The sequence below is a fragment of the Saccopteryx leptura genome, chromosome 1 (genome assembly GCF_036850995.1).
Source record: "Saccopteryx leptura isolate mSacLep1 chromosome 1, mSacLep1_pri_phased_curated, whole genome shotgun sequence".
Taxonomy (NCBI): Eukaryota; Metazoa; Chordata; class Mammalia; order Chiroptera; family Emballonuridae; genus Saccopteryx; species Saccopteryx leptura.
The window spans coordinates 54,035,599-54,061,098 of NC_089503.1; the positions used below are offsets into that span (position 1 = coordinate 54,035,599).

Genomic DNA, 25,500 nt, shown 5'->3' on the forward strand with positions numbered 1-25,500 from the left:
GTTCCACAAAGCACACACGAGGGAGGAGAATATGTTCCACAAAGCACACACGAGGGAATTGGGGCGGAGGAGGAGAATCCAAACTTAGTTTGTGGGATGGGGTGGGGCTGATACTGGGCCCACCTGCTTCCCCGCGGGTCCCCCGGGCGGGGCAGCAGAAGGGGGAATGCTTCCGAAGGACCCCGCCGTCGACATCCCGCCCCCCAACCCCCGCCCTCTCTCCCTCGCTCCAGCCGCCGGAGGAGGCCAACTCCGCCTGCCTGAGTCACGGCTGAAGCTGGGGAGGAGCCGGGGAAAGGCAGCCCCAGCCCAGAGCTCAGCCGGCGGTCGCAGGGAGAGCAGGCCTGGGATCATGAGGGAGAACGCGCTGGAACCCGGGCCTGCGCCCGGAACGCCGGCGGCGGGCCCAGTGCACGCCGTGACGGTGGTGACCCTGCTAGAGAAACTCTCCACCATGCTGGAGGCGCTGCGGGAGCGGCAGGGGGGTCTGGCGCGGAGGCAGAACGGCCTGGCCTCCTCCGTGAGCCGCATCCAGAGCGGCCTGGGCGCGCTGAGCCGCAGCCACGACACCACGAGCAACAGGCTGGCGCAGCTGCTGGCCAAGGCGGAACGCGTGGGTTCTCACGCCGATGCTGCTCAGGAGCGCGCTGTGCGCCGCGCCGCCCAGGTGCAGCGGCTGGAGGCCAACCACGGGCTGCTGGTGGCGCGCGGGAAGCTCCACGTCCTGCTCTTCAAGGTCAGTGACCTCAGGCATCCCCCAATCCGGGGCTTTTTCCTGCCTCCGGGCCACCTTGTGGGGGTCACCCCCTCCCATCTACCCACCACACCCACATTCCTGACTCTGCGGGGGTGGAACTGACTTCCAGAGCCGCACCCATTCCCCACGCCCATCCCATCCCTCCCTCCCACGCCTAACCCAGCCTGGCCAATCAAAGCCCGGCCAGCTGTGGCTCAGGACACGTTCACAGACTTTGCTCCAAGTCTCAGCCCATCCCTGAAAGAAAATAACGGTGGTGGAAGTGCATCCCGCGACAGTCCATTGCCCCTCCTCCAGTTCTTGCCCCTGCGGCCACCATTCTGGTCTCATGCCTTTAAGCGGGCCCCACCTATTTTACAAAAGTCTATAGTTCGTCACACCCCATACTTTCCCACGACTGCCTTTCTTTCCCACTCGGGCCGCGGAGGCAAAGGGGGGGGGCGAGTTTCCTGTTGTAATTGAGGAGTGAGGCTCTGGCCGGAGCGGGGTAGGGGGCTGCCAGGGTCAGTGCCTTGTCCATCATTTGCAGGAGGAGGCTGAAATCCCAGCCAGAGTCTTCCAGAAGACGCCAGAACTTTTAGGCCCGGTGGACCAGTCTGAGCCCAACCCACAGCAGCTGGAGGCCGAAGCTGGGGAGAGTTCTGATGAGGAGCAGGTGGAGTCCAGGACACGGCGGCTGCGGCGCACTGGGTTAGAGAAGGTACAGAGTCTGCGAAGGGCCCTTTCTAGCCGAAAAGGCCCTGCAGGTCCAACGCCCACACCGGTCAAGCCACCTCGCCTTGGTCCTGGCCGGAGCGCTAATGGCCAGCCAGAAGAAGCCCTGCCTAAACTGGAGTCCAAGCTGGAGCCAGAACCTCCACAGGAAACGGAGGAAGATCCCGGGAGAACCGGAGCTGCCGACTTGGCTGTGCTCCAAATAGAGAGTGCCGCCTGATGGCTGGTGCTGCCTGCCTCCCCTGTGCCTATGCCTAGTCCCAAAATAAATCTTCCTTTCAGAATGTAGCATTCACGCCCAAATAAGGAGTGAATCCTGCATCCACAGCCCAGCTCTGGCCCTCCCTTCCGGGCTCCTTCAGCCCAGCGCCCTGGGTCCTAGGAGCAGCCACTCACACCTATTTGCACTCATCATCAATAAAGGTAATGTTACCTAATCCAGACTTTATGGGAAGGGATAGGAGGGAAAGGTGGTGCAAAGAATAAGACAAATGTTGGAATCTGGAATGTAGCTTCACTTTCAAACAGAGCATTGTATGATTTCTCTAGTTTCCATTGAATCCTAGGCTCTGTGCTAGCGGCACATAGAAATATCGTGCTGGCTGCTTGCTCCTTAAGTGCTTTCTTCATGGGGACACATCCAGCGCAGTCCCTTGCTGTAGGTGCTCAATAAATGTCAATTTGTGATTTTCCTTAGTCTCTTCCTCTACCGCTTCCTAAAAGTTGGGTTTCCTGGGATTCTGTTCTCAGCCTTCTTCTCATTCTGAGTACTCCTCTGTTAACATTCATGACTATGAGCCACATGCACCCCAGACCACTGCCTTGAGCTGCAGTTGACAAGTACTGCAGATTCAGTGTGTTCAATCTATCTTCTACCTTTTAAGTTTAATTTCAATTCTACAGCTATTTATCGAGCACTTACTAGAAATCATTGAAAATGATTCCCCCTTGTATTTTCTTTACTAATGAATGGCTCTATCATTCACACAGAAATCTGGCAGTCCTGATTGACTCTTCCCTCTCACAGTCCCCTAACAAACAAGAACAGTTATCTTGTTGCTTTGATCTCTGCAATCTGTTCACCCTTTCCACTTTTTTTTTTTTTTTAGGGAGAAAGAGAGAGAGTGGAAGGAGAGAGATGAGAAGCATCAACTCTTAGTTGTGGCACTTTAGTTGTTCATTGATTGCTTCTCATATGTACCTTGACCAGGGGGCTCCAACTGACCCAGTGACCTCTTGCTCAAGCCAGCCATGGGCTCAAGCTAGTGACCTTGGGCTCAGGTCAGTGAGCTTGGCATCATGTTGATGATCCACTGCTCAAGCTGGTGACCTCTGGGTTTTGAACCAGGAGTCTCAGCATTCCAGGTTGATGCTCTAACCACTGTGCACCACTGCTTAGGCTGTCCAATTTACTCTCTTTTTTTTAATTAAGAGGAGGGGAGGCAGAGAGACAGACTACCGCGTGCGCCCCTGACCACCCAGTAAGCCCCCTACCTGCACTCTGCCCTTCTGTGGCTGGCAGTTGCTCCATTGCTCTGCGATGGAGCTATTTTTAGTACCTGAGGTGGAGGCCACAGAGCCATCTTTAGCGCCTGGACCAACTTGGTCAAACCAGTCGAGCCATGGCTGCAGGAGGGAGAGAGACAGAGAGAGAGAGAGAAGGGGAGAGGGTTGGGTAGAGAAGCAGATGGTTGCTTCTGTGTGCCCTGGCTGGGAATTGGACCTGGGATATCCACACTCAGTGGACACTCTACAACTGAGCCAACTGGCCAGGGCCTGTCTGCTTTTCTTAATACACATGGCTTGTGTTCTATTTTAAGCCTTATCTTTCACCTGACATTCACATTGTTTGAACTGCCACTCTGATCCCATCACCCTTTTGATTCAGACCCTTCAATGGCTCCTCATCATCTAAGAATGAAGTCCAAGCTCTAACTTTACCATCCACCTCTTTGTATAACTTAATGATTTTTTCCTTGCCTATTTTTGTAGCCTTATCTCTTGCCATTTCCCTTCAATTGATTTAAATCACACTAAGCTATGTGCTCTCACTCTCATTTCTGTTGTCCTGCAAAACTCAGCAAGGTACCCCTGTTTTGAGCCAGATACTTCTCTTCCTTGCTCCCAGCACCACCTGTACACTTCAGTGCTAATTGCACCGATCAGAATTATTTGCAATTTCTCTCTGCCACCCCACACGACTACACTGTGACTGTTTTGCAGCAGGGACTGTTTTATTCATTAATATGTTTCACCAACAAAATTTCCCCACCTTGAGGCACCCAGTAGGGCCTCATGAAACAAGAGCATCACAGAAGTGAGAAGTGGAAGAGATTGGCTAGGGATGGCAGCCCAGTCATCCACTCATATATATATTCATCCATTGTTGCATTAAAACATTTTTCAGTACCTACTGTGTTCTAGGCTCTATGCTAGGACTTGTGAACACCAAGATGATAATCCTTTCTGAGGCCTTCAAGGATCTCAGAGTTGAGGGAGACAAACATATAATTATGATCAATGATGTAAGTGCAGTGATAGTTAGACACAGGTTATTTTGAGAGGGAAGAGATATAACCTAACCTGAAGGAGGAAAGTGGAGGATGTTTAAGGAAGTGCTCTTCGAAATGGGAAACAGGAATGGTGAGGAGCAGTATACCTCAGTGGTCAGTAAATTAGGTTCTCAGTTCCTTCATCTATAACATGGTATAATGATAGCCCCTATTGGGCTGATGTGAGCATTACATGACATAAGTGCCTAGCACAGTGCCTGGAATTGAGTTTATTTCAGTTATATAATTCATTCATTCATTCCACAAATATTTACCGAACTCTGAGTATCTGCCAGGCACTATTTTAAGAGCTGGGGATACAGTGGCATGTGAGAAAGACAAGATCCCCACCTTCATGGACCTGGTAGGGGGAGACAGGCAATAAACAAGTAAATGTATAAACCAGATATACACAAGTAAACATATGAACTAGCGGGGCCTTCTGGCTGTGGTCTCTAAAGAACACAGGAAGTGTACATACAGATAATCGGGAGGGGGAGGACTTCAGATGAGAGCGCTGGGGATTTAAAATTGCACCATCTTGTCTCTCTCTGGTTGTCTCTGCTGCTATTGCTCCGTATGACCACATGGTGCCACTGTTGAGGAACCAATGTCCTGGCAGATGCCTCATCTACCAACCCTGGAGGCTGCCTGTCCAGCTCTGTCCTAAACCATGGAGGGCAGCTCTGCAGGAGCTCTGGTCCGTCTGGAGAACTTCAGTGCTACTCCTGCAGGCTTCCAGGTCTTTGTGCAAAGACCGTCAGCTTCCCAGCAGCCACTCCTTTTGAGGTCCTGCCATCACAGAGGGGCCGGTCTGAGCAGGCTCAGTTCTCTATTCCTAAGGGAAAATAAATTCTTGTTCTTTTACCAAATCCTTAGAAATCCAGCCAATTACCTGCTTTCAACCCACATACAAAATTAAGAGCTCAGGTGCACATTTCTTACATAGAATGTTTTGATACCTCATTGGGAATCACGTGAAGGCTCAGAGAACGGAGACCCTGATCCCTGGGAACCTAAAGTCCTGACAAACTTTGGTGGGAGGGATGCTATTTTTTACTCCTTCTTGATACTTCTACAGTAGCAAATAATAAAAATCACTTTGAAAAAATAACTTGTTATTAGTTGTCTTTGTTTCATTACATTCTCTATCCTCACTGCTATGGTTAATATTCATATGATTATAAACTAAAGGGTGTGGAGATATTGACCCAAAGTACTAACTTGTCATCCGGCATATGTGGCACTTACAAGGCTGCTTTAATTAGGGGAGGCACACTGGTGGATTATCATTATGCAGAAATTGGTTCTCAGTTCCTCAGACCAGAAGCACAGTTTTATTATGTCTAACAGTGTGATTAGGCTGAGAGCGACCGATCTGCAATTTTCTGCAAACTCAGAAAACACAATTGAGTGTTGGATTCATGTATTTCTTTGAGAAGTCTAACTGCCAAGTGACAGAAAATAATCTAATTAGCTAGTCAGAACACATTTTATCCTGCAACACACAAGGCAAGTCAAAGCAAGGTCTTAAACCAGGGGTAGTCGACCTTTTTATACCTACCACCCACCTTTGTATCTCTGTTAGTAGTAAAATTTTCTAACTGCCCACCGGTTCCACAGTAATGGTGATTTATAAAGTAGGGAATTAACTTTACTTTATAAAATTTATAAAGCAAAGTTACAGTAAGTTAAAGCATATAATAATAATTACTTACCAAGTACTTTATATCGGATTTTTGCTAAGTTTGGCAGAATAAATCTTTATAAAACAACTTACTATAGTTAAATCTATCTTTTTATTTATACTTTGGTTGCTCTGCTACCGCCCACCATGAAAGCTGGAATGCCCACTAGTGGGTGGTAGGGACCAGGTTGACTACCACTGTCTTAAACTGTCAGGAGATGGAATGGTGGGAATGGGATGAAGACGAGGGGCAAGATAATTCATTTTCTGCTGCGGTGATCCCTCCTACACAGGTAAGGATATATACATTCTTGGTAGAAAACTTATTCCCCTGTTGAGTGCTGGCGATCCTTTTGACTTTCTTTTATTGAGAGTTGAAGAGTATATTCTCAGCAATGAAGTGAACTCAAAAGCTATCAAATACACCTGCATTATCAATACTTAAATGTCGTTGACCATCTGCTGCCTATCCTTAGCTGGCCTACACTTAAAAAAGTCTGGTGACTAGGAGCTCACTACCTCTCAGACAACTATAATTTTGGACTATACTGACTGATACGAATCTTAATCAAAATCTGTCTTTATAGTTTTCAATATGTGACAGTTGGCCTCCTTTCAGCAACATCTGCAAAACAAATTTTTTTTTGCTATAACGTATGTATCCTTGGAGTCTAACTAGTGTAGAGCAAGCAGGACTGCCTTATTTAGGTGTTTTCCTGAGCTCTCAGGCCCAAGATTGCTGGTTTAGTCAGCCATTCCTTGTGAAATTTGATCAAATCAATGGCCATCCATTTGTGAATGGTTTTCATTTACCCATATCCATTTTAGATAGGGAGGTGGCAAGACACATGGAAAAAACATGGCTTTTATACTCAAAGACATCTGAGCTTCGTTTCTGGTGCATGATTGTTCCCTTTTCTAAAGGTCTGTTACTAAGTTTGCATAGGAGGTTTCATTTACTCGTTCATCCATGTGATGTCTGTTGTGCTACATGATGGAGATGAATGGCTATTATAAAAATGGGCAGGCTACCCTCATGGAACTTACACTAAACTGGCAACTGTAATCAAGTTTTAAGTAAGTGCTATGATGAGAGAAATGTGAGGTGATATAGCAAAATGGGGCCTCTACCCTAGCAGGAGTGGAAGTAATTACAGAGATCTCCTGAGGAGAAATGATCCTCCCTCCAAACTGAGTTCTTTGGAATGACCTGATATAATAAAAATATACAGTCATCTGAGTATCCAATTGACATTGTACATCCAAAACTGCTTATCTTTTCTCAAATGTCAAGATTCTCTTCTGCATTCACTTCAGAAAGTGTTACAACCAAAGATCTGACTTTTCACCCTCATCTCACCCCATTCTTATAGTCAATGCGTCTCCAAGTCCTGCAGAGTCTTTATTAACAATTCTTGTGATTTTTTTTCTCATAGCCAGCTCTAATAAATTCAGGGCCACTATGAGGACTTGAGAAGAAACCTTACACAGTGGAAGGCAGAGTCAAGAAAACAGAGAAATTGAGTTTTCACTTTCTCCTGGGCAAAATGGAGCTAATTTAATTATAATACCTACTTGGTAGGTTTGATGTGAGTTAAATGACTGGAAACATGTGAAATGCTCAGACTTGTGTGAGGCATGTGAGAATTTAATGTTTTGTTTTGTTCTAATCACTTGATCGCTACATTTAGGCAAAAACCAGCTCTTACCAGACACATTTTCATTTATGTGAGCTAATATGCTTTCTGCTTAACTTCAGTTTTCTTTTCTTTTTTTCCTTCTCTTCTTCTTCTTCTTCTTTTTTTAATGTATATGATATTCCCTTGCAACTGAAAAGAGTCCTAATAGTCATGGCCCCATTGGCTCTATAACCAACATGAAAGAAGGACAGCATCTTAGTTATCTCTGTATCCCTAGCACCTAGTGCAGTGTCTGGCACGGAGTAGGTGTTCACTGAATATTTAGAAGATAAGCCTGACTAGGTGGTGGTTCAGTGGATAGAGCATCACACTGGGATGCGGATGACTGAGGTTCAAAACCCCGAGGTTCCTGGCTTGAGCGCGGACTCATCCAGCTTGAGTGCAAGCTCACCAGCCTGAGCATGGGGTTGCTGGCTTGAGTGTGGGATCATAGACATGACCCCATGGTCTCTAGCTTGAGCCCAAAGGTCACTGGCTTGAAGCCCAAGGTTGCTGGCTTGAGCCTAAGGTCACTGGCTTGAGCAAGGAGTCACTTGCTCTGCTGGAGCCCCCTGTCAAGGCACATATGAGAAAGCAATCAATGAACAACTAAGGAGCCACAGTGAAGAATTGGTGCTTCTCATCTTTCTCCCTTCCTGTCTGTCTGTCTCTATCTGTCCCTCTCTCTGACTCTCTCTCTGTCTCTGTCAAAAAAAAAAAAAAATATATATATATATGATATTTATAGAATAAGCAAATTTATCCTGGTGAGGTGTTAGGGACACAAAGATGAATAGAACCTGCCCACACGGCGCTGGCTCACAGCTGAGCCCTGTTTGTCCTTCTTCTTTGGGCTCTGTTTCCGTCTCTCAGGGCTAAAGGCATGGTAGAGACAGTGCTTGGGACTCAATCCTTTTTGGGCCCATGACAATGTTTAAATTTTTTAAGATCAGAAGCAAATAATCAAAATTTTAGGTAAAAGAAAAGTTTTAATATATTATATTAATATATTCATCTTTATATCAACAAAGTTGTAAAATATTATTTTATTTTATTTTTCATGGAGGAAGGAGCCCATGAGGGCAAAAGTGCCTAGGGTCCAGGAAGTCACACTTCAGCCCTGCTTCCTTGGTCTCCCCTTTGTCTTCTTCCCCTGTCACGTTTTGTTTTTTCCTCCCACATTCAACCTCACATATTTGATCCTTAATGTGGTTCTAATTTTCTTTTGGGTCTGACACATTATTTCTGTGCTCTTTGGCTATTATTTAGAACTAACTTAAAAAATATTTTTAATTAAAAATGCACTGGGCCCCACTCTATGTCTTCTCCCCCATCCACCGTAGGTGTTCGGCCACTCACTAGCCCTGCTTCCTGGCTCAGCTGGCAAAAGCCCTGAGAGTTGCCACATTTGTGTCATCTAACGCTGCCAGTTGTCCTGCCATCAGGCAGCAGGGCCAGGCTCTGCCTTGAGCTTCATTTTATCAGCCACTGCAGGAGCCACCTGCAGCAGCTCTAACACTCAGGTCCAACCTGGGCTTGCCCAAAGGACTGTTTCCAGAGGAAGTGGTTCCATGTGGCCCACCAATCAATGTTTCCTTGAGAAGCTGTAGGCAGCTCAATTATTGTATCATCTAGTGTTTGTTTTCCTTCCTTCTTTGCCTTCTTTCCTTCCTCTTTTTTGTCTCAATTTTTCTTTTCCCCTCACTCTTGCTTCCCTGATATTGTACTAAGAACTGCTCACATATAGGTTGCATTTATTAGGACCCTCTCTATTCCAAGGGCTGCCGTAAGCTTTTATGTTGGATTCTCAAAAGTAGAGATCATTAGTATTGTATTTTACAGATAAAGAAGATTAGGCTTAATGTGGCTAATCATACACTGCACTTATTTATTTATTTTTTTGCTTTAGATAATTCCCAATTTAAGAAGCTCTAAATATTTTTTTAATTAAAATTTCAATTACAGTTGACACTCAATATTATATTAGTTTCAGCTATATAGCATAGAGGCCAGACAAAACCTCTAAATCTTTAAATATTTATAATTGATATCCTATCAATGAATGGAAGATCCAATATCTCACAGAAGATTGGTCCTCACATGATTTGTATCTTTAGGTTCTAGTCTGAACTATTAAGTCTTTAAAATTTCTTATAAAGGATTAGGTCACAATTTTCACCTTTGCTCTAGCAACATTTCTTTTTTGAAATGTTTTTCAGGTGCCATTTATTTTTCTAGTTCTCCTTTTTTCCTTGGCATAACTTTAAATTCTGTGCAATTTTTAAATCCTAGCTGTGTTTGTTATCCCTTTACTCTCTTAAAAAATGTTTACTAACTGATTTTAGAGAAAGAAACATTGATTTGTTGTTTCACATATTTATGCATTCATTGGATGATTCTTGTATGTGCCCTGACTGGGGATTGAACCCACAACTTTGGTGTACAGGAGGATGGTCTAACCAACTGAGCTACCTGGCCAGGCCCCCTGTACTTTCTTTTTATTTTCTCTCCTTTTTTCTTTCTTTCTTTCTTTCTTTCTTTCTTTCTTTCTTTCTTTCTTTCTTTCTTTCTTTCTTTCTTTCTTTCTTTCTTTCTTTCTTTCTCACTCTCTCTTTCTTTCTCCTTTCTTGCTTTCCTTTCTTTCTAAGAAACAATATTAATTTTTTTTTATTTAGAAATTAAATTTACTAGGGTGACATTGGTAGATAAGAATTCATAGGTTTCAGGTAACCATCTCTATAGCATTTGAACTGTTGATTGCATTGTGTGCCCATAACCCAAAGTCTATTTTATTTTTCTTTCTTTTTTTTTCTTTTTTTTTTTTTTTGTATTTTTCTGAAGTTGGAAATGGGGAGGCAGTCAGACACACTCCTGCATGCGCCGGACCGGGATCCACCTGGCACGCCCACCAGGGGGCGATGCTCTGCCCATCTCGGGCGTCGTTCTGTTGCGACCAGAGCCACTCTAGCGCCTGGGGCAGAGGCCAAGGAGCCATCCCCAGCGCCCGGGCCATCCTTGCTCCAATGGAGCCTCACTGCGGGAGGGGAAGAGAGAGACAGAGAGGAAGGAGAGGGGGAGGGGTGGAGAAGCAGATGGGCGCGTCTCCTGTGTGCCCTGGCCGGGAATCAAACCCAGGACTTCCACATGCCTGGCCGATGCTCTACCACTGAGCCAACTAGCCAGGGCCTATTTTATTTTTCAATCACAGTTAATATTCAACATTATTTTAAATTAGTTTCAGGCCAGCTATGTTTTAAAATTAAAATATGCATAAAGAAGAAAAAGAATAGCCCCAAATGTTAACAGTGATGAGAGGACAAGTTATATAATTTTTTTTTCTATAATTTTTTTTTTTTAATTTAGCGAGAGAGTCAGAGAGAGATAGAAAGAGAGACAGAGAGTGGGACAGCTAGGGATAGACAGACAGGAAGGGAGAGAGATGAGAAGCATCAGTTCTTTGTTGCAGCACCTTAGTTGTTCATTGATTGCTTTCTCATATGTGCCTTGATGGCTGCGGGGGCAGGGGCTACATCCGAGCCAGTGACCACTTGCTCAAGCCAGCAACCTTGGGTTCAAGCCTGAGACCTTGGGCTTCAAACTAGCGACCTTTGGGCTCAAGCCAACACCATGGGGTAATTTCTATGATCCCTTGCTCAAGAGAGTGACCCTGTGCTCAAGTTGGTGAGCCCGCATTCAAGCTAATGAGCCCAAGCTCAAGTCTGAGACCTCGGGGTTTTTAAACTTGGGTCCCCTGTGATCCCGTGCTGACACTCTATCCACTGCATCACCTCCTGGTCAGGCTCTATACTTTTTTCTTAGTTTCCAAATTAAGTTATGTTTGTTTTGAGTGGTGCATATTACTTTTGTAACTAGGAAAAAGTAAATACTTAAAAAATGTTAAGCAACAATAAATATAAGTCCAAGTGAATGAACACTGTCAAAAATGAGAATGAAATTTATGTGTGGAGAGGCAGGAAGAATGAGACAATTCTATGTTGACATGTGTAAAATTTAAAGAACAGTTGAATGGACTCAGTTTAGTAAGACTGTCTCATTTGATTTATAGAGAATGGTGTCCTGAGATGTGGATTTATTTTTCCAGCATCCAAAGGAGGTACTTTCTTGCTAAGAAGAAAAGGAGTGCAGAAGATAGATAATCTTTGGTTTGAGCCCGAATCTCTGCAGGCAGTCATTCCTCCCTTGACAAATCTTTAATAATGGAGATTTCTGTGTTCCAGCAGAGCAGGCTCCTCTCCATCTTGTCAGCACAGATTGTAAAATAAAACTGCAGGCATCTGAATTACTTACAGAAAGCTAAAGCTAAATAAAGAAGTGACAGGGTGGAGGTGGTGGGAGGAGGTGGCATGGATACTAAGCACTGGCTTTGAAGCATAAATGCTTATGCTGCACAGAGCATCTATAAACCTGGAATATGACTGTGAAACAGACAGATCCAAAGACAGGCATCTCCATTGGGAAAAACTAAGACAAGGTGGCAACACCCTATATAATATACTTTGACTGTATTTAAAGCAGCATCTCGTAAAGTAAGCTGGCATCTGCTTCTTTTCCTTTTTATCTCCCTTCCATTTATTTATTTTTATTTTTTTTAAATAAATTTTTATTAATGGTAATGGGATGACATTAATAAATCAGGGTACATATATTCAAAGAAAACATGTCTAGGTTATTTTGTCATTAAATTATGTTGCATACCCCTCGCCCAAAGTCAGATTGTCCTTCGCCACCCTCTATCTAGTTCTCTGTGCCCCTCCCCCTCCCCCTAACTCTCCCCCTGTCCTCCCTCCCCCCACCCCTGGTAACCACCACACTCTTGTCCATGTCTCTTAGTCTCATTTTTATGTTCCACCAATGTATGGAATCATGTAGTTCTTGTTTTTTTCTGATTTACTTATTTCACTCCTTATAATGTTATCAAGATCCCACCATTTTGCTGTAAATGATCTGATGTCATCGTTTCTTATGGCTGAGTAGTATTCCATAGTGTATATGTGCCACATCTTCTTTATCCAGTCTTCTATTGAAGGGCTTTTTGGTTGTTTCCATGTCTTGGCCACTGTGAACAGTGCTGCAATGAACATGGGGCTACATGTGTCTTCACATATCAATGTTTCTGAGGTTTTGGGGTATATACCCAGTAGCGGGATTGCTGGGTCATAAGGTAGTTCTATTTGCAGTTTTTTGAGGAACCACCATACTTTCCTCCATAATGGTTGTACTACTTTACAGTCCCACCAACAGTGAATGAGGGTTCCTTTTTCTCCACAGCCTCTCCAACATTTGCTATTACCCGTCTTGTTGATCATAGCTAATCTAACAGGGGTGAGGTGGTATCTCATTGTAGTTTTGATTTGCATTTCCCTAATAACTAATGAAGCTGAGCATTTTTTCATATATCTGTTGGCCATTTGTATCTCTTCCTGGGAGAAGTGTCTATTCATGTCTTCTTCCCATTTTTTTATTGGATTGTTTGTTTGTTTGTTGTTGATTTTTATGAGTTCTTTGTAAATTTTGGAAATTAGGCCCTTATCTGAGCTGTTGTTTGAAAATATCATTTCCCATTTAGTTGGCTGTCTGTTTATTTTTATATCAGTTTCTCTTGCTGAGCAAAAACTTTTTATTCTGATGTAGTCCCATTCATTTATCTTTGCCTTCACTTCTCTTGCCATTGGAGTCAAGTTCATAAAATGTTCTTTAAAACCCAGGTCCATGAGTTTAGTACCTATGTCTTCTTCTATGTACTTTATTGTTTCAGGTCTTATATTTAGGTCTTTGATCCATTTTGAATTAATTTTAGTACACGGGGACAGGCTGTAGTCGAGTTTCATTCTTTTGCATGTGGCTTTCCAGTTTTCCCAACACCATTTGTTGAAGAGGCTTTCTTTTCTCCATTGTGTGTTGTTGGCCCCTTTATCAAAGATTATTTGACCATATATATGTGGTTTTATTTCTGGGCTTTCTATTCTGTTCCATTGGTCTGAGTGTCTATTTTTCTGCCAATACCATGCTGTTTTGATTATTGTGGCCCTATAATATAGTTTAAAGTCAGGTATTGTAATGCCCCCAGCTTCATTCTTTTTCTTTACGATTGTTTTGGCTATTCGGGGTTTTTTATAGTTCCATATAAATCTGATGATTTTTTGTTCCATTTCTTTAAAAAATCTCATAGGGATTTTGATGGGAATTGCATTAAATTTGTATATTGCTTTGGGTAATATGGCCATTTTGATTATATTTATTCTTCCTATCCAAGAACAGGGAATATTTTTCCATCTCATTGTATCTTTTTCGATTTCCCTTAACAATGCTTTGTAATTTTCATTATATAGGTCCTTTACATTCTTTGTTATGTTTATTCCTAGGTATTTTATTTTTTTTGTTGCAATCGTGAAGGGGATTATTTTTTTGAGTTCGTTTTCTAATATTTCATTGTTGGCATAGAGAAAGGCTATGGACTTCTGTATGTTAATTTTGTATCCTGCGACCTTACTGTATTGGTTTATTGTTTCTAATAATCTTTTTGTGGAGTCCTTCGGGTTTTCGATGTATAGGATCATATCATCAGCAAAAAGTGATACCTTTACTTCTTCTTTTCCAATATGGATGCCTTTTATTTCTTTGTCTTGTCTGATTGCTCTGGCCAGAACTTCTAGTACCACGTTAAATAAGAGTGGAGAGAGTGGACAACCCTGTCTTGTTCCTGATTTAAGGGGGAAAGCCTTCAGTTTAGTGCCATTTAATATGATGTTAGCTGATGGTTTATCATATATGGCCTTTATCATGTTGAGATATTTTCCTTCTATACCCATTTTGTTGAGAGTCTTAAACATAAAATTGTGTTGTATTTTATCAAAAGCCTTTTCTGCATCTATTGATAAGATCATGTGGTTTTTGTTCTTTGTTTTGTTGATATGGTGTATTACGTTAACCGTTTTGCGTATGTTGAACCATCCTTGAGATTCTGGGATGAATCCCACTTGATCATGATGTATTATTTTTTTAATATGTTGTTGTATTCGGTTTGCCAGTATTTTGTTTAGAATTTTAGCATCTGTATTCATTAGAGATATTGGTCTGTAGTTTTCTTTCTTTGTGCCATCCTTGCCAGGTTTTAGTATGAGGGTTATGTTGGCCTCATAAAATGTGTTCGGAAGTATTGCTTCTTCTTCAATTTTATGGAAGACTTTGAGTAGAATAGGAACCAAGTCTTCTTTGAATGTTTGATAGAATTCACTAGTATAACCGTCTGGGCCTGGACTTTTATTTTTGGGGAGGTTTTTAATAGTTTTTTCTATTTCCTCCCTGCTGATTGGTCTGTTTAGGCTTTCTGCTTCTTCATGACTCAGTCTAGGAAGGTTGTATTGTTCTAGGAATTTATCCATTTCTTCTCGATTGTTGTATTTGGTGGCATATAATTTTTCATAGTATTCTACAATAATTCTTTGTATATCTATGATGTCTGTGGTGATCTCTCCTCTTTCATTTTGGATTTTATTTATTTGAGTCCTGTGCCTTTTTTCCTTGGTGAGTCTTGCCAAGGGTTTGTCAATTTTGTTGACCTTTTCAAAGAACCAGCTCCTTGTTTTATTGATTTTTTCTATAGTTTTTCTGTTCTCTATTTCATTTATTTCTGCTCTGATTTTTATTATCTCCTTTCTTCGGCTGGTTTTGGGTTGTCTTTGTTCTTCTTTTTCTAGTTCCTTAAGGTGTGAAGTTAAGTGGTTTACTTCGGCTCTCTCTTGTTTGTTCATATAGGCCTGAAGTGATATGAACTTTCCTCTTATTACTGCTTTTGCTGCATCCCAGAGATTCTGATATGTCGTATTTTCATTTTCATTTGTCTGTATGTATCTTTTGATCTCTGTGCTTATTTCTTCTTTGACCCATTCATTTTTTAGAAGTATGTTGTTTAGTTTCCACATTTTTGTGGGTTTTTCCCCCTCTTTTTTGCAGTTGAATTCTAGTTTCAAGGCTTTATGATCAGAAAATATGCTTGGTACAATTTCAATTTTTCTAAATTTGCTGATATTGTCTTTGTGGCCCAACATATGGTCAATTCTTGAGAATGTTCCATGTACACTAGAGAAAAATGTATACTCTGTCGCTTTGGGATGAAGTGTCCTGTAGATGTCTATCATATCCAGGTGTTCTAGTATTTCGTTCAAGTCCACTATATCTTTATTGATTCTCTGTTTGGATGACCGATCTAGAGCCGTCAGTGGAGTATTGAGGTCTCCAAGTATGATTGTATTTTTGTTAGTTTTTGTTTTAAGGTCAATAAGTAGCTGTTTTATATATTTTGGTGCTCCTTGGTTTGGTGCATATATATTAAGGATTGTTATGTCTTCTTGATTCAGTGTCCCCTTAATCATTATGAAGTGACCATTTTTGTCTCTGAGTACTTTTTCTGTCTTGTAGTCAGCATTATCAGATATGAGTATTGCTACACCTGCTTTTTTTTGGGTGTTGTTTGCTTGGAGTATTGTTTTCCAGCCTTTCACTTTGAATTTGTTTTTATCCTTGTTGCTTAGATGTGTTTCTTGTAGGCAGCATATAGTTGGATTTTCTTTTTTAATCCATTCTGCTACTCTGTGTCTTTTTATTGGTAAGTTTAATCCATTTACATTTAGTGTAATTATTGACACTTGTGGGTTCCCTACTGCCATTTTATAAATTGCTTTCTGTTAGTTTTGTATCTAGTTTGATTCTTCTCTTTTGTTTTTCTATCATTTGTTTCTGTTTGTTTGTGTTCCATACTTCTTTCCTCTGTTGCTACCTTTTTTAAGTCATGTGTTTTTGTGGTGGTTTTTTCTAGGGTGGTTACCATTAAGTAATGAAAAGGGTACCTACCATATTCATTGTAGTACCCTATCTTATAAGTATTTCTGCACTTCATCGTCCTTTGCTACTGTTAATCTCCATTCTCTCCCCCCCCCTTTTTTTTCCTTTGTTGTCACAGTTTAAGTTTGGTTTTATTGTGTTCTTGGTGGAGCTGTTACTTGTGGTGTTGTTTTCTTTTGTTCTTTGAATCTGGTTGGAAAACCCCCTTTAGTATTTCCTGGAGTGGGGGCTTTCTCGTGATAAATTCTCTCATCTTTTCTGTATTTGTGAATGTTTTTATATCTCCTTCATACTTGAAGGATAGCTTTGATGGGTATAGTATTCTTGGCTGAAAGTTCCTCTCTTTCAGGGCTTTAAATATTGGGGTCCACTCTCTTCTAGCTTGTAGAGTTTCTGCTGAGAAATCTGATGATAATCTAATAGGCCTTCCTTTATATGTTGTACTCTTCTTTTCCCTGGCTGCCTTGAGAATTTTTTCTTTGTCATTGGTTTGTGTCATCTTTATTATGATGTGCCTTGGAGTGGGTTTGTTGGGGTTAAGAAAACTCGGTGTTCTGTTTGCTTCTTGAATTTGAGGCTTTAGTTCTTTCCACAGGCTTGGGAAGTTCTCGTCTATTATTTGTTTGAGTATATTCTCCATTCCATTTTCTTTCTCTTCTCCCTCTGATATACCTATTATTCTTATGTTATTCTTTCTGATGGAGTCAGATAATTCCTGTAGGGCTTTCTCGTTTTTTATTATTTTTGAGTCTCTTTTTTCTTCTCTCTGTTGTGCCTCAAGTTGTTTGTCTTCTATTTCACTAATCCTATCTTCAATCTGGGTTGTTCTGCTAGCTAAGCTTGTTACCTCGTTTTTCAGTTCGTGAATTGAGTTTTTCATTTCTGTTTGATTTGTTTTTATAGTTTCAATTTCCTTGGTAATATATTCTTTGTGTTCATTGAGTTGTTTTCTGATCTCCCTATATTGCCTTTCCGTGTTTTCTTGTATATCTCTGAGTATTTTTAAGATTTCTATTTTAAATTCTCTGTCATTTAGCTCCAAGGCTTCCAATATGTTAAGTCTTTTCTCCATAGATTTTTCCACATCTATTTGTGTTACCTCTCTTTCTTTTGTATCCATAATATTAGATTTCCTCTTTCTTATTGGCATCTGAGGGTGGTCTTGTTGATAGCACTAATTAGAATTAATAAAGAGTAAAAAGTAAAAAACAAAACAAAAAAAAACAAAAAAAAAAACCAAAAAAAAACAAAAAAAACAACAACAACAAAAAAAAACAAAAAACAAAGGGTAAAACACCCCACAAAAAAAAGCAGTAATAATTTATTATTTCCCCCTTTTTTTTTTCTTTGTTCTCCTTCCCTCCTCTCCCCTCCTCAGGGAAATATCGTGCCTATAATGGAGGGCCTGGTTTGCGGTGAAGAGTTCAAGGGGGCAAAAAAAAAAAAAAATAAAAAAAATAAAAAAAATAAAAAAAAAAAAAAAAAAAAAGGAAGAAAATCTTAGACAAGCATAAGTTGATCTGCCTGCGGGTGACGGTCAACCAAGAGATATAATGAGAGGGACAAGAGGGAACCAGAAAAAAGGACAAAAAAAGGAATAATCAAGAAGAAAAAATAAAAATAATAAGTAAAAATACGTTGTATTAAGTGGAGCAAAGACCAAATACAATGGAGACCTTGGGTTGGGAGGACCCAAAATGCCACAAAAACAAACCAACCAGAAAAAAACAAAAACAAAACCGAAAAAGAAAAACAAAGCCAAAAAAAACCTTGAGTCCCAAATTAACTAATTTGTTCGTGATTGAGGATTAAATGGGAGGAAAGTAAAACGAGAAAAGAAAAAACGAATAGAAAGGAAAAAATAAGAAAAAGAGAAAAACGAAGGAAGAAATAAAAAAGGAAGAGAAAAAGACAAAATAAGGCAAAAAAAAACAAAAGAGGAGAGAGTGAGAATTAAGTGTCCTGGAGTATAACCCCAAAGGAGGGTGAGGATGAAGAAGAGAAATAAAATGTAATACTTATGGGTAGTGTAGTTCAAGAAAAGGGAAGCATAAGATGGGCAGAGAATAGAAGGACTGAGGTGGAGGAAATAAAGGCAATAAGATAGAAGGAACAAACAACAACAAAAACAAACAAACAAAAAAAACCAACAAACAGTGGAACAAGCTGCAAAGTCTGTGGATTTTTCCTGATTTTGAGATGTCAACCTCTTCCTCCTTCTCCTCTCTCCCTCTTCCCGGTCGGCGACTCTGCACCCCAGGCCCTGCCCCTGCGCCACACCCAGGCAGGGACTTGCAGTTGATGGGGTTCTATGGCAATGTCACACAATTGGCTTTAGTCTTGTTGGTAGTCAAGGCCTGCCGGCGTCTGCAGGGTCTAACGACGAGAGAGTTCGCCTTCGTGGATTCTCTCTCCCAGTCCCCCCCTCCCGAACCAGCAGCCTGGCGATCCAGCCACAAGGCTGCCACTGCTTCTGCCTGGGGAGTAAGAGACTCAAAGAGCTGGGAAATCCCCACTCTATCCCCACTCAGTGCAAGGCTCTGGGAAGGGCTCTGACAGTCAGGGCCTCCAGTGTAATCAGGCGGGGGTGGGAGTCAATTGTTGTCAAGGTGATTGTTCAGCGCCTAGCATTCCGTTGGACCTCTCAACCCAGGCTTTCCACTCTTTGTAGCCTGTTTTGGCCGGTAAGAAGAGGCACTAGTCTCTGCTTGCGACTAGTGTGGTATAGATCTTATTATCTGCCAAGTCCTTCTTGTTAGCGTTTATCCCTGAATATGGAGGCTCTATCAATCAGAAGTTGCCCCCGCCCCTTTAGCGAGAGGCACCAAAAAATATCACGCCTCTTGTCTTGGGTCGGTGAACTGAGAGAGATCTTATCAATTAGAACCGAGGGTGCGCAGATTTCACGGGTTAAGTTAATTTTAGTAATTGGGTCGCAGCTGTGCTCCCGAAGGTATTTCAGGCTGCCTGCGCGCGCCCCTCCCCCAACGCTTGATTGTTAGCTTGAATGGCTGGGTGAGGTGCCCCGCCCGCGGAGAGAATCTCCCAAGTAGGGAATACCGCCCTGGGGCCTCTCCCGCTCCCCGTGCGCGGGCCGCTGGGAACATTAGCGGTGCTCGGTCTGCAATGCTCGGTCTGCAACCAGACCGGGAGCGCGCCAGCGGCTGCTTGCCGCTCGCCCTGCAACCGACCCGGGCGCTGCTCGCGGCGGCTGGTGGCGGCGGCTGGCGGCGGCGGCTGGCGGCGGCGGCCAGCGGCGGCTTCCGAGTGCGGGATGACTTACCACAGGCGCACTTTCTCGCGGCTTGAATGAACGTCCCTGCGGTAGCTTCCTCCACACCCTCGTCTCTCAGATTCGAGTGATAACAGTCCTTTTGCTTTCAGTTTGCTCCGAAGATAAATTTTCCTGTTTCTAGTTGATAAATTTGTTGTGATTTTGGGGAGATCTGTTGGACGCGCTGCTCACGGCGCCATTTCCGTGACGTCACTCCCCCTTCCATTTATTTTTAATTTATTTTTACTTTTATTTATTTATTTAAATTTTTTTAAATTTTATTTATTGTTTTAGAGAGGAGAGAGAGAGGAAGAGAGAGAGACAGAGAGGGAGAGAGAGGAGAGAGAGACAGAGAAAGAGAAGGGGGGAGGAGCTGGAAGCATCAACTCCCATATGTGCCTTGACCAGGCAAGCCCAGGGTTTCGAACCAGCTACCTCAGCATTTCCAGGTCGACACTTTATCCACCACAGGTCAGGCTTTACTTTTTATTTTTTAAAAATTTTATTTATTGACTTTTGAGAGGGGAGTGAGAGAGAATGGTGGGGGTGTGGACGGAGGAGGGGTAGGCATCAACTCATAGCAGTTGCTTCTTGTATGTGCCTTGAACGGGCAAGCTTGGGGTTTCCAACTGGCAACCTCAGCATTCCAGGTGGAAATTCTATCCATTGTGCCACCACATATCACTTGCCCCCTCCACTGAATTAAATAAACAAGAAGCCACTAGGCAAAGGGGGCTCTAATGCTGTGGTGCCCTATGTAAGCAACCCAAAATCTAAGCCCTTGAGTGCCTCAAGGTTATAAAATTGAAACGTACAGACAACCAATTAAGCTTTAAGCTATAGCAAATCAATATTTTTCTTACTTTGCTTTTACACTTTCTTCATTTAAGTCTTTTCCTCAAATACTTCATGCTTCGCATGGCCTGATTAGAATGGATAAATGATCAAATAAACTCTTTATTTTAAAACATGCCTCAGTTTATATTTAAATGCATCTGTAAACCATACATACTTCTGTTGTCCCAATTCTCAGTGCTCAAACATTTTGTCACCTCCCTCTTTTTTTTTAAATTTATTTTTAATTTTTATTTTTTTATTAAAAAAAATTTTTTTTTACAGAGACAGAGAGAGAGTCAGAGTGAGGGATAGACAGGGACAGACAGACAGGAACGAAGAGATGAGAAGCATCAATTATTAGTTTTTCATTGCGCATTGCGACACCTTAGTTGTTCATTGATTGTTTTCTCATATGTGCCTTGACCGTGGGCCTTCAGCAGACCGAGTAACCCCTTGCTCGAGCCAGCGACCTTGGGTCCAAGCTGGTGAATTTTTGCTCAAACCAGATGAGCCCGTGCTCAAACTGGCGACCTCGGGGTCTCGAACCTGGGTCTTCTGCATCCCAGTCCGACGCTCTATCCACTGCGCCACCACCTGGTCAGGCTTGTCACCTCCCTCTTAATCCTCTCTCATGCATAGTCAACGAATCTTGAAGAAGCTAGATATGCAACATTTCTCAAATCTAGTCTCTCCTTTCTGTTTCATTGCCACTATCCTTGTTTAGAATCTTATTATCTCTCATATGGGCTATTGAAATTATCTCTTAAATGTCCCTACTCGAATCTGTTTGATATATACAGTTGGTCCAAACATTACTTTTGATTTTCTCAAAAACTTGTGGCCTCCTCTTTCTCTTAGCCAAAGTGGTATTCTTGTGACAGTTGTTATACTATTCTGTATAACAATGTAATAATATGACAATATATAATTTAATTTTTTCATTCCCCATTACACTTTAAACATTTTTGTTTTAAAAAATATCCTTTAACATTTCTTTTTTAAATTAAATTGATTGGGATGACATTGGTTAATAGAATTATATAGGTTTCAAGTATACATTTTTATGCTATATGATATGTATATTGCTGGTTTGGTGGATAGCCTTGTTTGTAGGACCTTGCTTTTCTTTTTTTGTTTTTGTTTTGTTTGTTTGTTTTTAAAGATTTTATTTATTCATTATAGAGAGGGGAGGGGGGGAGGAGCAGGAAGCATCAACTCCCATATGTGCCTTGACCAGGCAAGCCCAGGGTTTTGAACCGGCAACCTCAGCGTTTCCAGGTTGATGCTTTATCCACTGCGCCACCACAGGTCAGGCGGCCTTGCTTTTCACCACTTTGAATATTTTGTGCCAATCCCTTCTGGCCTAAAGTGTTTCTGTTGAGAAGTCAGCTGACACCTTTATGGGAGCTTTCTTGTAGGTAACTACTTCTTTCTTTTGCTGCTTTTAAGATTCTTTATCTTTAACCTCTGCCATCTTACTTTTGTTGTGTCTTGGTGTGGGCCTTTTTCAGTTCTTCTTGTTTGGAATTCTCAGTGCTTCCTGAATGGGTCTTTTTTATTCATCAGGTTAGGGAAATTTTCAACCATATTTCTTCAAACACGTTCTTGATTCTTTGCTCTCTCTCTCTTCTCCTGATAACCCTGTGATGCAGATGTTGTTATGCTTGAGATTGTCCCAGAGGTGTTTTTAAATTTCTTCATTAAAAATTTTTTTTTCTCTTTTTTGTTCTGCTTGGATGTTTTATGTTACCTTGTCCTCTAAATTGCTGGTTTGGCTCTCTGCTTCATCTAACTGCTGTTAATTCCTTCTAGTGTATTCATCATTTTATGTATTGCATTATTCGTTACAGCTCCTTTTTATGGTTTCTATGTCCCTTTTCAGACTTCCTATCTCTTTTCTTTGAAAAAATTTTTATTGAATTTATTAGTGTGACATTGGTTAATAAAATTATGCAGGTTTGCCTGATCAGGCAGTAGTGCAGTGGATAGAGTGTTGGTCTGGGATGCGGAGGACCCAGGTTCAAAGCCCTGAGGTTACCAGCTTGAGTGTGGGCTCATCTGGTTTGAGTGGGTTCACCAGCTTGAGCCCAAGGTCACTGGCTTGAGCAAGAGGTCACTTGGTCTGCTGTAGTCCCCCGGTCAAGGCACATATGAGAAAGTAATTAATGAGCAACTAAAGTGCCACAACGAAAAATTGATGCTTCTCATCTCTCTCTCTTCCTGTCTATCCCTCTCTGACTCTCTGTCTCTGTCAAAAAAAAAAAAAGGAGATTTTAGGCATCCAGTTCTGTAATACATCATCTGTATTTGCATTTTGAGTTTACCACCCTGTCGTCTCCCTCTATCACCATCTATCCCCCCTCGACTCCTTCACCTCCTCCTACCTTCTTTTCCCTCCTGCAATCCCTACACTGTTGTCTGTGTCTGTAAGTGGTTTTTTTTTTTTGGCTTAATTCCTTCACCTTTTTCACCCAGTCCCCTATCCTCATCCCCTCTGAAATGCGTAATTTAATTTTCCATTCCTCACTACACTGTAAACTTCTTGAGGGCAGGAATACACTGAATTTATCCTCTGGTCCTTTACAATGCAACATGCTTGCTTAGAATGAACAGAAATGCTTGCTTCATGTAATAGTGGGACCTTGGTGCATAATTATCCACTTAACTTCCCTCTCTTCTTATCCCAGTGCCAAGAAGCTTCTTCCAAAATCATGCCTTAGAAAAGAAAAATAGGACTGAGACTTTTTTTTCTGAGCCCTAAAAACTATTTCCTGAGCACTTGTTTTCTCCATATCAGTGATAGAAATACATCAGTATACAGCCTATCCAAAATAGACCGAGGTTACCATTTCTTTTTCATAAGTGCCTATTTGCTGGTAAGTTTTAACACCTCCATCTATGTTGGGGATTAATACCCAGGTAGTGTTTCCTATTAGGCACAAGTAGCTGTACTTCTTGCACTTTGAGAGACACCAGTTATTCACTGCAGATAATTCTGGAATGACTGACACTATCACCAGGATGCTCTGCTTATTTTCCTGTAAACTATTCACTCTGCCACTAGGAATCTCAACTTAAGCTCTCTTCCATTCTACCATTGCCAGCGTTTCAATATTCTGCTGTAGAGTTGAACCGCCCTGCTTTTGCTCCAGCTATGGCTGAAGGTAAGATTTACTTTTTGGCCCTCCCTGGCTGGCTCTCTGGATAGAGCATTGGCTCGGCGTATAGACATCCTGAGTTTGATCCCTGGTCAGGGCACACATGAGAAGCGACCATCTGCTTTTCTCTTTCTCTTCCCCTCTCAAAGCCAGTGGTTTGATTGGTTTGAACATTGGCCCTGGGTGCTGAGGATAGCTCAATTGATTAGATCATTGGCCCCAAACAGGGGTTGCCAGATGGATCCCAGTCAGGGTGCAAGGGGGAGTTTATTTCTCTATCTTCCTTCCTCTCACTTTAAAAAAATTTTGGTTTCCTATTTTTAAACCACAATGGGCAATATAATGAGAAATGATTGTTAAAAATAGGATATTGAGCCTGACCAGGTGGTGGTGCAGTGGATAGAGTGTCAGACTGGGAGGCGGAGGACCCAGGCTCGAAACCCCGAGGTCATCAGCTTGAGCGTGGGCTCATCGGGTTTGAGCAAGGCTTACCAGCTTGAGCCCAAGGTCGCTGGCTCGAGGAAGCAGTCACTCGGTCTGCTGTAGCCCCCCAGTCAAGGCACATATGAAAAAAATCAATCAATGAACAACTAAGGAACCACAATGAAGAATTGATGTTTTTCATCTCTCTCCCTTCCTTTCTGTCTGTCCTTATCTGTTCCTCTCTCTGTCTCTGCCAAAAAAAAAAAAAGGATATTGAGTTAAATCACTGTGAGGTTCATTCAACAAATATTGAGTACTTACTATGTGCCAACCACTTTTCTAAGCATTAGAAATAGAGAAATGGGCCTGACCAGGTGGTGGTGCAGTGGATAGAGCATCGACCTGGGAGGCTGAGGACCCAAGTTTGAAACCCCAAGTTCCCTGGCTTGAGCATGGGCAAATTGGACTTGAGTGTGGTGTTGCTGGCTTGAGCGTGGGATCATAAACATGACTCCATGGTCACTGGCATGAGCCTAAAAGTTGCTAGCTTGAAGCCCAAGGTTGCTGGCTTGAGCACAAGGTCACTGGCTTGAGCAATGGGTCACTGGATCAGCTGCAGCCCCCTGGTCAAGGCACATACAAGAAAGCAATCAATGAACAACTAAAAGTGCCGCAACTATGCGTTGAGGCTTCTCACCTCACTCTCTTCCTGTATTTCTGTATTTCCGTGTATGTTCGTCTCACTGGTAAAAAAGAAGCAGAATTAAGTCCTTACTTTTCATAGAACAATTTTTCAGGCCTATAATCAGAGGCAGGTTGGCATGCTTCTTCTGAATAAATTGTGGGGAAAATGTGCACAATGGTCAGCCCTTCCATTACCATTTTGATTTTGGTAAGGATACTTGGGAAACCCAATAGCAAGATGTTTTCATGATATTGCCTACTGTTTTCTAAACTTAATTGCACATCCTATGGAAAAAAGTTGGACATTCAATCTGAATATATTTCTATATTTACAAATTATATGCATGTAGTATGGTACACATATATTAAACACACAAAAATAAAAGTGAGCTCTTGAAATGTGTGCATTCAACTCTAGAGATGGCTGATATATACTGTCAGTTTACAGACAATGATGTGGTAATGGCTCACTGAAAGAATGCAGAGGATACTGGCGTATCGCAGACCATCTGCATCTTTACACACTGGTTTTACCTCAGTATGTGCTCTCATGGGTCCCTATGACTTGCTTGACCATGTGAAGTAAAAAAAAAAAAAATGACCTCCTTCTACCCTCCATCTAGACACAAGCATGAAGCTTCACATGGCTTTATTTTAAATAAGCATATAAAATCCCACCTCACCTTGGCCTGGTGGCTCAGTGGAGAGAATATCTTCCTGATGTGGAGAGGTCGCATGGGTTGGATCCCCAGTCAGTACACACTCAAAAAGCAATGGAACAATGAGTTTATGCTTCTCTCTCCCTCTCTGCCACCTGCCCCCCTTAACTCAATGGAAAAATTAAGAAGAAAACAAAATTCACTTGGCAGTGCT

At 42.1% G+C, this 25,500-nt stretch overlaps 1 protein-coding gene and 1 pseudogene across 1 annotated transcript; both read left to right on the forward strand.

Moving 5' to 3' along the window:
- Positions 1-218: 218 nt before the first annotated feature.
- Positions 219-2,163, forward strand: CAVIN3 (caveolae associated protein 3). The gene is made up of 2 exons (XM_066366602.1): positions 219-736; positions 1,287-2,163. Exons 1-2 carry the CDS (start codon positions 353-355, stop codon positions 1,689-1,691), a joined length of 789 nt encoding a protein of 262 aa, XP_066222699.1. The 5' UTR covers positions 219-352; the 3' UTR covers positions 1,692-2,163.
- Positions 2,164-4,696: 2,533 nt separating this feature from the next.
- Positions 4,697-25,500, forward strand: part of LOC136388003 (TBC1 domain family member 12-like) — a 36,522-nt pseudogene continuing 15,718 nt past the window's right edge.

Coding starts and splice junctions, on each gene's coding strand:
- CAVIN3 (XM_066366602.1), top strand. CDS start 353: ATGAGGGAGAACGCGCTGGAACCCGGGCCTGCGCCCGGAACGCCGGCG. Junction 737..1,286: donor TCCACGTCCTGCTCTTCAAG/GTCAGTGACCTC, acceptor CATCATTTGCAG/GAGGAGGCTGAAATCCCAGC.